This window comes from Diabrotica virgifera, chromosome 9 (genome assembly GCF_917563875.1).
Source record: "Diabrotica virgifera virgifera chromosome 9, PGI_DIABVI_V3a".
NCBI lineage: Eukaryota > Metazoa > Arthropoda > Insecta > Coleoptera > Chrysomelidae > Diabrotica > Diabrotica virgifera.
The window spans coordinates 63787077-63800694 of NC_065451.1; the positions used below are offsets into that span (position 1 = coordinate 63787077).

At 31.4% G+C, this 13618-nt stretch overlaps 1 protein-coding gene across 2 annotated transcripts in view; it reads right to left on the reverse strand.

The window, feature by feature from the left end:
* The window catches only part of LOC126892715 (RING finger and CHY zinc finger domain-containing protein 1), a 117763-nt gene that overhangs the window by 34018 nt on the left and 70127 nt on the right, over positions 1-13618 (reverse strand). For both annotated transcript variants that reach the window (XM_050662352.1, XM_050662351.1), the window contains exon 5: positions 7454-7547. In XM_050662352.1, the coding sequence (XP_050518309.1) occupies positions 7454-7547 (94 nt within the window). The remainder of the gene's footprint in view (positions 1-7453; positions 7548-13618) is intronic.

Here is a 13618-nt window from a genome sequence, read left to right on the forward strand (position 1 = left end):
ATAGGGGACAGTGAGGGGTTGACCCTTTCCAATTCCTACTCCACTGGCGGAATTTCCATTTTAGCGCAATTTTTCGATTCTCCAATACTCGCCATGTAAATAACATACTCCTCACACCTAACTATAAAATTATTCGTTTTCGAGATATTTGAACTTAAACAAGTAACGCACATATTTTGAATAATGTATTGTGTCGCTTAATTTTAAAATATCTCGAGAAAACTTATGATTTTATCATTAATAATGAATAATATACTCTTCAGTCTTAACGATAAAATCATTGGTAATAGAGATACTTGAAGTTTAAAATTAAGCGGCACAATACATTAATTAAATATCTGTGCCGTTACATGTATAACTTCAAATATCTCGAAAACTGATGACTTTATCGTTGCGAATGAAGTGTATGTTATTTACATAGATAGTATTGTAGAATCGAAAAATTGTGCCAAAATGGCATTTCCGCCAGTAGCGTAGAATTTGGGAAGGCTCAACCATTCACTGTCCCCTGTCGTACGCCTCTGGTAATAGGCAGAAACGATTGTTTAACATAATTTTATAGGGTGTACAGTACCCACACTTTTTGCCAAGTATGAAAAGGATACGTCAAATAGTTTTAAAGCAATGAGCAAAAATATTTTTTAAATTTTTAAATAAAACACCCTGTAACTCTGTAACGAGCCACATTTTATTTAAGTGGTTTGGGTTAAATCCTAATATTTTGAGGTCTAGAATCTACAAATCAAATTGGACATTCTTAATGAAACACCCTGTATAACGATATTTTTTAAGTAATTCACCCCCTAATGAAGGGATGAAAACTAAAAAAACGACCCCTGTTATAATATACTCGTTATACGGTATAATACCTCAAATATTCCAAGTTTTCAGCCGGATCACTTTTACAGTTTAAACAAATTTAGTTTCGATCACGTTTTGACCAATTTTGAACACTGTGTGGCGACTCAGGTAGTAGAGACCATTGTTGTGTCCCTTCGGCTAGAAGTTACAGCACAGAGAGTGCCTGTTGCCGCGTTTTGGAGGACAGTACACAGTTTTGTGTCCAGATGTGGGATAAGAAATAGCCTTACTCTATATTCTCAGGATGCTACTCTACCTTCGGATTTCTACTGCTTCGCGATTTTTTTAGAAAAGAAATAGGAAATTTTTGGAAATAATGTATGGATTTTTCAAACAATATAAAATTCCTGATTTTTTGGCAGAGTTGGCTACCACTCTACAAAATCCTAGATTTATTAGACCTAAGGCATCTTTTATGCTCTTGAATATGCCTTTTGTTGGGAAGACCAGTTTCTTCGATGTATAGCAACGCCAAACATGAGATAGAATTGCCACCACAGGAAAAGAAAAGCGGTCGTCGATTTTACAGAATACACAGAAATTTTCTTGTGCGGTTAGACTATGGTCTTGATACCTTTTTTACTAATACCCCAGACTGTGGGTGAAAAAACGTAATATAATTCAGGAATTTTTGAAACCTACCAGGTGTTGTAAAGGACGATGTCAGGAATAACTTCGACTAAAATGTAACCAAAAATTTTGTGCGGTTTTTTATTTATGACGTTTTTCATTTGTTTAATTTGCAATTATTAAAGATTTTTAATTTTGCAGCTTAGGATATTCATTTTAGAGAAAAACTTTTAAATAGAAAATTGTAGTAAATTAAAAAACCTACAATTTGAGGTATGGCAAGTTTCATTTCGTTAATCCGTTATTGCAAAACAGCCTGCGAAAAGTCGTTTGCAATTGCATTATTTATTGTAAAAATAACTTTTATGTATTTTTTAAGGCTTTAGAATGCATGAAGATCTTTCAAAACCAAACCTAAAAAAAATTTGTAAGGCCCGATTGGTGAACTTGTTGCTTAGATATTATAATTTGTTTATCCCAAGGGGTCAAATGTCGAAAGCTATAACATTTCAAAAAAAAAAAAATCGTAGAGAGTTAATCCACGATTCACTCTCCTTCTAAAGACTTATATTTTCATATTCTGATGTAAATAAATGCGTATAAGATTTTTCAACCTCTTATTTCGGGTTTGAAAATAAGGGGGCAAATTTCGTTATAAGCATTTAGAACTGAAGCCGCCCCTGTACATCCTATGAGTTTCTAACTTGCAGGTTATTGTTGCTGAAGACAAAGTAAATATTCAAAACAAAATAGAAATTTTCTACGACCAACTGAAGCCGAGATAATTGTTTTTGTTTTCTTAAATCGTAGTGACTTTATTTATAACAATTAAGAAATTATTTCACAGTCATTGACTAAAGAAAGACATATTATCTTAAAATAAAAATTATTTTAACCGTAAATTACATTGATTTTTGATACAAAATGATTTTTAAAGTGTAGTAGAGATTTATTTTTCGTTACGAATGTGATTTATTGTGTCGGTTGCCCTTAGCAACGGTTAGCAACTTATAATACATTGAATCACGGCTTTTGATTTAAATTTTAAAGCACCGCTTGGATTGACATGAAATTTGGCAAACACATAGATAACATGTCAAAGAATAAAAATGATATTGGGCCTCTGTGTGCTTTTGTCCCGGGGGTGAAAAAATATATGTTCAAAATAAGTTCGGAAATGGATAAAACGTCTAATTTTAAGCACCTTTTGTTTTATAACATTTTTCACCAAGTTAATTCTTTTCGAGTAAATACCTCATTTTTCAACAAAAAAAAAACACGTTTTTAGGCGGTTTTTGACAAATAACTCAAAAAGTTAAGTATTTTATTGAAAAAAACATTTTTATCAAAAATTTAGCAAATTAAAAATTGAAAAAAAAGATGTATGCATGAACTTTCTGGACCCAGTAGAAACAAAGTTCTAGCTAATAAAAAATAGGTTCATATCCGTCAAATTTCAAAGTGAATTATTTCAACGTGAAATAACCAAAAAATCATGCACGTTTTGGAGAAAAATCATTACAACTTTTTTGAAGTGTAAAAAAATATGTATATCTGTTTTTTAAAAAAGTTTATAGCATCAAAAGTAAGCAAGTTACGCTGAAAATAAAGTTAGGTTCTTTTTTTTTGGTCAAAAAACTCGGGAAAGTCTCCCCCTAATTATCATCAAAAAATGAAATTAATCCATTTTACTTCAATGTTGTTTTACTCCTGTATGTGTTGTTTATGTCTGTAAGTTTCATCGGTTTAAAGTGCTTATTTTTGAAGGGGCTGTAGTTAAAAGGACTTGAACTAGTCAATGATCACGAGTGTAAGCAAATTTAGAACAGCCATGTCTTAACCAATTTTTGGCTTCCAAAAAAAGCAAAAAATCCAAAATATTCAGGAAAGCAAAAAATACATTTTTTTACTCCTTGTAATTTTTGGTCACACTACTAAATTTTAAGTTATTTAAAAAAAGAGATTTTTTCAAAATTAAAAATTAATATAGATTTACTTTAAAACCAATTTTTTTCAAATAAGCCCTTTGAACCGATGATACTTACAGATCATATAAATAATACATGAGCACAGTAACTTGTGAAGCGGTAATGATTAATTTGATTTAAGATGGTAATTAGAGGGTGACTTTCCCGAGTTTTTTTACCAAAGAAAAAAGAGATTAACTTTATTTTCAGCGTAACTTGCTTACTTTTGATGCTATAAACACTTAAAAAAAAACAGATATACATATTTTTTTAAACATTTTAAAAAAGTTGTAATGATTTTTCTCCAAAAAGTGCATGATTTTTTGGTTATTTCAAGTTGAATTAATTCACTTTGAAATTTGACGGATATGAACCTATTTTTCATTAGCTAGAACTTTGTTTCTACTGGGTCTAGAGAGTTCATGCATACATCATTTTTTTCAATTTTTAATTTGCTAAATTTTTGATAAAAATGTTTTTTTCAATAAAATACTTACTTTTTGAGTTATTTGTCAAAAACCGCCTAAAAACGTGTTTTTTTTTGTTGAAAAATGAAGGTATTTACTCGAAAATAACTCGAAAAGTATTAACTTGGTGAAAAAATGCTATAGAACAAAAGGTGCTTAGAATTAGACGTTTTATCCATTTCCGAACTTATTTTGAACATATATTTTTTCACCCCTTAGAAGGGGTGAAACTCACCCCCGGGACAAAAGCACACAGGGGCCTATATCATTTTTATTCTTTGACATGTTATCTATGTGTTTGCCAAATTTCATGTCAATCCAAGCGGTGCTTTAAAATTTAAAACAAAAACCGTAATTCAATGTATTATAAGTTGCTAACCGTTGCTAAGGGCAACCGACACAATAAATCACATTCGTAACGAAAAATAAATATCTACTACACTTTAAAAATCATTTTTAATAATTAAATGTAATTTTCAGTTAAAATAATTTTTATTTTAAGATAATATGTCTTTCTTTAGTCAATGACTGTGAAATAATTTATTAATTGTTATAAATAAAGTCACTACGATTTAAGAAAACAAAAACAATTATCTCGGCTTCAGTGTGTCGTAGAAAATTTCTATTTTGTTTTGAATATTTACTTTGTCTTCAGCAACAATAACCTGCAAGTTAGAAACTCATAGGATGTATAGGAGCCGCTTCACTTCTAAATGTTTATAACGAAATTTGCCCCCTTATTTTCAAACCCGAAATAAGAGGTTGAAAAATCTTATACGCATTTATTTACTTCAGAATATGAAAATATAAGTCTTTAGAAGGAGAGTGGATCGTGGATTAACTCTCTACGATTTATTTTGAAAAAGTTATAGCCTTCGACATTTGACCCCTTGGGATACACAAGTTATAATATCTAAGCAACAAGTTCACCAATCGGGCCTTACAAATTTTTTGTAGGTTTGGTATTAGATCTTAATTTTAAAGCATTAAAAAAATACATAAAAGTTATTTTTACAATAGATAATGCAATTGCAAAAAACGGCCATTTTGGATCTTTCGCCGGCTGTTTTGCATTAACTTATTAACAAAATTAAACTTGCCATAGCTCAAATTGTAGGTTTTTTAATTTACTACAATTTTTTATTTAAAAGTTTTTCTCTAAAATGAATATCCTAAGCTGCAAAATTAAAAATCTTTAATAATTGCAAATTTAACAAATGAAAAACGTCATAAATAAAAAACCGCACAAAATTTTTGGTTACATTTTAGTCGAAGTTATTCCTTCCATCGTCCTTTACAACACTTGGTAGGTTTCAAAAATTCCTGAATTATATCCTGAAATCGACCTATTTTTCACCCACAGCTTGGACTATAAGGATATTATTATATTTATGAGAGGCGACAGCTGCAAGAATAGGATCCGAGTTAAAGACAAGTTGACGTGTAGGAGGATTTAGATCTCGACAGGTAGTCGTTTGGATTGTAGATTTAGATTAGCTGTTCAAAATATGGGTCTCTTAAAAACGGTCAAGGTCGTCTTTGAGGTTCTAGTATTCAACAGCAGAAATAACCGAATGAATGGAAGAATTAATAAAAGAATTCTGAGCTTGATGGTGGTATGACGAAACCTGTAAACAGCAGTCAGTTTTTTGTATACCGAAAAAAAAAACAGGTTATCTTCTACCTCCATTATAAACTTTATATTTGGTTAGTATATGCTCCGTTATCGACGTAACAGAGCTTTGGTTTTTGGGAATATGATTCCAGACCTTATGATTCAAATTCTGTCATTTATACAAACCACCAATGACAAGACAAAGAGTACTGTAGAAATTGCAACTAAAAACCTGTAGTATGGTATAACTAGACCCAAACCCAGACATCCAAAGTGAAAGTTATCCTCCAACACCAAATTGTTTTATATGGTCCACATAATGTTAAAAAAAAACTCACACCATTTTGAGCGTCGGGTTTGGGGGGAGGAGGGGGGGGGGGAGAAATTGGTAAATTCGTAGTTTTTTACGTTTTTCGTAAATATTTCTAAAACTATCGATTTATCATAATCAACCTTCTATACAAAAATGTTCTACATTAAATTTGAAATAAAAAAGGTCCCATGCATAATCCTTCTAAAATGAACGGTTTCAAAGTTACGGAGGTAGTATAGTATAATTGGTCCAAAAAAAGGCCTAACCTAAACATCCAAAGTAAAAGTTTTCCTCCAACACCAAATTGTTCTATATGGTCCACATATTGTTCAGTAAAAAGTTACACCATTTTGAGCGTTCGGTTTGGGGGGGGGGGGGGGGAGATGGGGGAGAAGTCGGTAAATTAGTAGTTTTTTCAAGTTTTTCGTCAATATTTCTAAAACTATGCTTTAGCGTAAAGAATTTTCTATACAAAAATGTTCTACATAAAATTTAAAACAAAAAAGGTCCTATACATACTTGTTATAAAATCAACGGTTCCAGAGTTACGGAGGGTGAAAAGTGGAGGTTTTCGATACTTTTTATATTTTTTGGGCAATTTCCTACTGATTTTCTTTAACAGGATTGGGTTTTATAAATCAAATTTGCTATTTCAGTGGCCGATGGTATGTTAGTGATAAGCCCTTGAAGAGACGTCAACCTCACCACCCAAAATCATCATCAATTGCCCAAAAGATATAAAAAGTATCGAAAACCTCCACTTTTCACCCTCCATAACTCTGGAACCGTTGATTTTATAACAATTATGTATAGGACCTTTTTTGTTTTAAATTTTATGTAGAACATTTTTGTATAGAATATTGTTTACGCTAAAGCATAGTTTTAGAAATATTGACGAAAAACGTAAAAAAACTACTAATTTACCGACCTCTCCCTTATCTCCCCCCCCAAACCGGACGATCAAAATGGTGTAACTTTTTACTGAACTATATGTGGACTATATAGAACAATTTGGTGTTGGAGGAAAACTTTTACTTTTGATGTCTGGGTTAGGCCTTTTTTTGGAGCAATTATACTATATTACCTCTGTAACTTTGGAACCGTTCATTTTAGAAGGATTATGCATTGAACCTTTTTTATTTCAAATTTAATGTAGAACATTTTTGTATAGAAGATTGTTCATGCTAAACCGCATAGTTTTAGAAATATTGACGAAAAACGCAAAAAACTACAAATTTACCGATTTCTCCCCCTCTCCCCCCCAAACCCGACGCTCAAAATGGTGTGACTTTTTTCTGAACATTATGTGGACCATACAGAACAATTTGGTGTTGGAGGAGAACTTTCACTTTGGATGTCTTGGTTATGCCATCTTTTGGATCAATCTTATCATACTACTGTGTGTTGAGATGAATCCACGCAGGTCAACCAAACAACACACGTCCCAAACCCTGAAGACGAATAATTGATGCCCTTTAGTTGTCTCTTTAATGGCAACCAGTATATATTCAACAATACACATCAATATTTGTACATGTTTTACCTTCTCAATCGTAATTTTCTAGAATATTCTGTGGACACCTTTTTATTTATCAAAGTTATCACACAAAGTTGACGTTAATAGAGCAACTTATATCAAATATATAAACTTATCACTTACCTCGTATAGTAACAGGTCCTTTATTTCTACAGGTGTTGTAAGAGCCGCAGTGTACACACTTAAATCCTACCACGTGAAATTTCACTGTACTCTCCTAAAATTAAAACAGTAATTAAAAATTCTAGTCCAACTCTTCAATAGTGACGGATCTACGGGGAGGGAAATGGGTAAATTTCCCTCCCTACGAGGTCCAAAATTAATGAAAAAAATTGTTGAAACAAAAATATATTAGCTGACATCGAACTTAAACCAGACAGACAAATTCTAGCAAATAAACACGCTAGTTAGGAAAATTAATGGATATAAGCTATATGCATATAAGTTTCTTTTTTATGTCTTTTGGTTGGTGTTTCATTGGAATTTCCCCCACCCGAAGGAAAATGTCTCGATCCGCCACTTATCTTCAATATGTTTATTATGACATGACTATGTATCATGTTTAATATGCACAGTGTCCCGAAAAGATTGGTCATAGATTATACCACAGATTCTGGGGTCAAAAATAGTTCAACTGAACCTAACTTACCTACATGCAATAAATAGTGCACACAAAAAAGTTACAGCCCTTTGAAGTTAAACTGAAAATCGATTTTTTTTCATATATCGAAAACTCTTAGAGATTTTTCATTGAAAATGGACATGTAGCATTCTTATGGGAGCAGCATCTTAAATAAAAATTAAAATGAAATTTGTGTACCCCATAAAAAATTTATGGGGGTTTTGTTCCCTTAAACCCCCCCAAACTTGTGTGTACGTTCCAATTAAATTATTATTGTGGCACCATTAGTTAAACACACTGTTTTTAAAACATTTTTGCCTCTTAGGACTTTTTCGATAAGTCAGTGTTTATCGAGATATTTTGAATATTTATCGAATCCACCACATATTATTTGTATATAAACGAATCTGAATCTATATGGTTAAGTACGATTATAGAGACCTGTTAATAATCTGAAAATGTATTTATAATTTACATTTTTAGGTATATTTTGAAAAAGAAGCCACATCTCGATAAAAGGTGAGTTATCAAAAAAAGACTAAGAGGCAAAAAAGTTTTAAAAACAATGTGTTTAACCCGGCACCTGCCACGTGGCTTTGCAAGGCGCCAACTGCCACGTGGGGTGCTCACAGCACCCATTAAAAATTTTCTGTGATCTACTTGTTTAAAAAACAAAATAATGTGTTGAGTAACACAAGAATATAAATAAACATGTTTTATTAACTTATTAGCCACTATAATATGTTATAAAAGTTAAAAAATAAAATGAAAAAGGTGTTATAAATAAATTAGCAAGTACCAACCCATAATAAATGAAGTCAAGTAAAATATCTAAAAAAAAATAAGATTTAGTGAGTATAGAGTCTATATTAATAATTTAAATCAGTTATTTCAATAAAAAATGTAAATTTGACCTGTTTATCATAAATACAAACAAAATTTAAAACTTAAAGTGCCAGATGATGACACTCCAATTCGACTTTAGAGCTGTAAGTTCATAATGACACTAAATAACCACTTCAAACACTAACACATATATGCTATATAATATTATAGAAAGCTACTATGACGCACAGCTCGGTTACCAAACTTGAAATACCAAATATTTGATAAAAATGTGTTATGGGGTGCTGGTAGCACCCCACGTGGCAGGTGCCGGGTTAACTAATGGTACCACAATAATAGTGTAATTGGAACGTACACAAACATTTGGGGGTTTAAAGGAACAAAACTCCCATAAAATTTTTATGTAAATATATTAAAAAAGAAGCCGCATCTCGATAAAAACTCGCTTATCGAAAAAATACTAAGACGCAAAAAAGTTTTAAAAATGTTGTGTTTAACTAATGGTACCACAATAATGAATTAATTGGAACGCACACACAAGTTTGGGGCGGTTTAAGGGATCAAAACCCCCATAAAATTATTATGGGGTGGACAAATCTCACTATAATTTTGTTTTACGATGATCCTGCCATAAAAAAAAACACATGTCCATTTTAAATAAAAAATCTTTAATAGTTTTCGATATGTATATTGAAAAAAACCGATTTTCATTTTGTAACTTCAAAGGGCTGTAACTTTTTTTATGAGCACCTTTGTACTAAGGTAAGTTAGGTTCAATCGAACTATTTTCGACTCCAGAATGTGTGGTATAATTTATGACCAATCTTTTCGGGACACCCTGTATATTGAATAATTTTTAGGAATGGTAAAAACCCGAAACACAAAAAAAACAACAGTGCTAGGCAAAATCATAAACGAACTACTAAAGCGAGGTGGAGAAAGGATACAAAGAAAAATCTACGAACTATTAATTTTGGGACAAAAAATGCCTGAAGAAAGGAAAATAAGATGAATCGTTCCTATCTGAAAGAAAGGCGATACAACACAATGTACATCTCTAGGGAACAACGTTGGTAAACAGTTGATAAAATATATTAACTTTAATCAGATGACTCCCAAAATACATTGAAACTAAAATAGAAGATAGACAGTAGGGATTTAGACGGGGAAGTCAACTATAGACGCTATAGACATAATCGCACAGTCAATAATTGAGAAATGTTATGAGTATGCTATTAACTTACACATATTTTTCATATACATACTTCAAGCCAGCATCTGACTCTCCAATAAGAACAGACCTAATAGACCTAAAGACATGAAAAATCAGTCGATAGCATCAATCATAACTGATAATGGCCTCTCCAAAAATATAGAAATAGCAACTGTAGCAAGACAAGGAGACTCACTATCAATATCGCTTAATACAGCGATAAAAGGAATACTAAGAGCTGCCGAAACAAAAGGTACAATCATTCTTCTTATTCTTGATGTTCCTATCGGTGACGAATGTTGACGATCAGAATGGCATTATTTTAGTCCGTTCTTTAATGGTAAAATATTGCAAAATCTCTAAATTTTAAAGAACCGCTTGAATTGACATGAAATTTGGCATACACATAGCTAACAAGTCAAAGAAAAAAAGTGATATTGTACCTAATAGACCTAAAGACATGAAAAATCAGTCGATAGCATCAATCATAACTGATAATGGCCTCTCCAAAAATATAGAAATAGCAACTGTAGCAAGACAAGGAGACTCACTATCAATATCGCTTAATACAGCGATAAAAGGAATACTAAGAGCTGCCGAAACAAAAGGTACAATCATTCTTCTTATTCTTGATGTTCCTATCGGTGACGAATGTTGACGATCAGAATGGCATTATTTTAGTCCGTTCTTTAATGGTAAAATATTGCAAAATCTCTAAATTTTAAAGAACCGCTTGAATTGACATGAAATTTGGCATACACATAGCTAACAAGTCAAAGAAAAAAAGTGATATTGTGCCGATATGTGCTTTTGCCCTGGGGGTGGTTTTCACCCCCTCTTGGGGGTAAAAAAATATTCGTCCAAAGAAAGCCAGGAAATGGATAAACTGGCTAATTTAAAGTAACTTTTGTTCTATAGAGTTTTTTCACTAAGTCAATACTTTTCGAGTTATTTGGCAGTGACTATGTTCATTTTTTCCACAAAATAACCACGCTTTTAGACGGTTTTTCGCAAATAACTCAAATACTAAGTATTTTGTCGAAAAAACATTCTTAGTAAAAATATAGCCTGTAAAATATTTAAAAAAATGGTGTATATATCACGTCTCTACACCTAGTAGAAGCAGAGTTATAGCTAATGAAAAATAGGTTCATATTCGTCAAATTCCAAATGGAATACTTTAACGTGAAATAACCAAAAATGAAGCACATTTCGGGGAAAACTCGTTACAACTTATTTAAAGTGTTTAGAAAAAGCTTCATTTTTGTTTTATAAAAAAAATTTCTAGCATCAAAATTAAACAAGTTACGCTCAAAATAAGGTTTGGTTTTGGTAAAAAAATCGAGAAAATCACCCCCTAATTAGTATCTTAAATGAACTTAATCGTTATGACTTCACAAGTTTCTTGACTCGTGTATATATTGTTTATATGATCGGTAAGTTTCATCGGCTCAAAGTCCTTATTATTGAAAGGGCTGTAGTTAAAAGGGGTTGAACGAGTCACTGATCACGAATGTATGCAAATTTAGAAACACCAAATCTTAATCAATTTTTGTCTAACAGAAAAACAAAAAAATACATGATATTCAGAACAAAAATCTGACTTTTTTTTGTTTTCGAGATTTTTGGTATCTCTAACGATTTTTAAGTTATTTTGAAAAAATGCATATTTTTCAAAATCAAAATTTTTAAAAATTTTACTTTCAAACCAAATTTTTTCAAAAATAAGCACTTTGAATCTATGAAACTTACAGATCATATAAAAACAACATAAGTAAAATAATCTGTGGAGCGGTTAGTCCAGAGAAATAAGGTTTTTCTCATGACACATCCCCCTCCAGGCCGAAACCAAATTTTTTGAGTAGTATGGACATCTATATTATTAACCTATATGTTTCCTGCAGCCGATTTTGATGATATACATAGTTATAAACAAATGAAGATCGAAAAACGGTAAATTATCGCTTTTTTCGTCTATTACCAAAAAGTTAAGCACTTTAAACAAATTTGAGAGTAAGAAACTCATAAATCGTATAAAAAACTTCAATATGGCATTCGCTGAATATGTCCATCCTTATTGGTTGCTTAGAAAATTGCAAAATAAATCATAAATATTGAGTTTTTATAAATATTCGTAACTTAGGTAAAAATTAACTTAGAATCTTCTTATTACGCGGAATGCCTAGACTTCTTGTACTTAAATTATATTTTAAATTTCAAAGCAATTGGTCAAATAGTTTAAAAGTTATTTAATTTATTTTTCCCAAATTCATTTTTTTTGCAACACTATAAGTCAGAAAATTATGAGGTTACAATAATACTTCGGACAGTTTATAAAAGAAGAACATTTATACTATTACCTTAATTAAAAATAAATGACAAAAAATTATTTTAAACAGTGTAAAATTAATTTGCAAAAACATGTCCATTTTTTGCTTACTTGTAAACAATTAGAATAACTTTTTAACCGTTACCCGTAGAAAAATTATTTTTTCATATTTAGAAAGACTGAATTTTTATACACATTTAGAAAGAAAAACAACTGTTCTAGGACATTTAGGGACAAAGTTAGCCCCCCCATTTTTTTAATTCACATGTTTTTGCAAAATTATTTTGCAATATCTATAATTATTTTTTGTCATTTTTTTTTAATTAAATTAATACTGTAAATTTTCTTCTTTCATAAACTATCCAAAATATTACTGTAACTTCATCATTTTCTGACTTCAGTGTTGCAAAAAAAATTAATTTTGGATAAACAAATTAAATAACTTTTAAACTATTTGACCAATTGCTTTGGAATTTAGGGTGTAATTTAAGCACCATAAGTCTCAGCATTCCATGTAATAAGAAGGTTCTAAGTTAATTTTTACATAAGTTATGAATATTTATAAAAACTCAAAATTTATGATTTATTTGGCAATTTTCTAAGTAACCAATCTCTCTCTCGTTCCATCCCTCCTTGTGGAGTATTGGGCGCTTATGCGTTTCTTGGCCAAAAGTGTAAGATTGCTGTCTGGCCGGGACAGCGCATCTTCTTTTGTTTTTATTCTCTGGATAAATTGTGAACTAATTCCCTCCACTCTCTTCTATCTTTTGCTCTCTTTTTGACTTCGCCCCATCTTAGTCCAATTTTTTCGTGTTCTCTCGTTGTTGTTCTTTTCCAGCTGTTGTCTGGTCTGCCCCTCTTTCTTTTCCCCTCTGGTTGGTATTCAAGTGCTTGTCTTGCTATGCTGCTTCGGTCTTTCCTTAAAGTGTGGCCGATCCATTTCCATTTTTTTTCCTTGACTGTAGTAGATACGTTAGTTTGCTTTGTCCTTTCCCATAGTTCTGTATTAGTTATTTTATTTGGCCAGTATATTTTCAGAATTTTTCTTAGAGATTTGTTTACAAATGTTTGTAGTTTTTTAGTTGTATTTTCGTCCTGTTTCCATGTTTCTGCTCCATAGAGCAGTATACTTTTAATGCAACTGTTAAAGATTTTAATTTTTGTTGTTTCCGATATTTCGTTTGTTTGCCAAATTTTATTTAAAGCGTTGAATGCGTGTTGCGCCTTTGTTATTCTCGTCTGTATATCCTTTTTACACCCCCCGCTCCTTTCCATGAC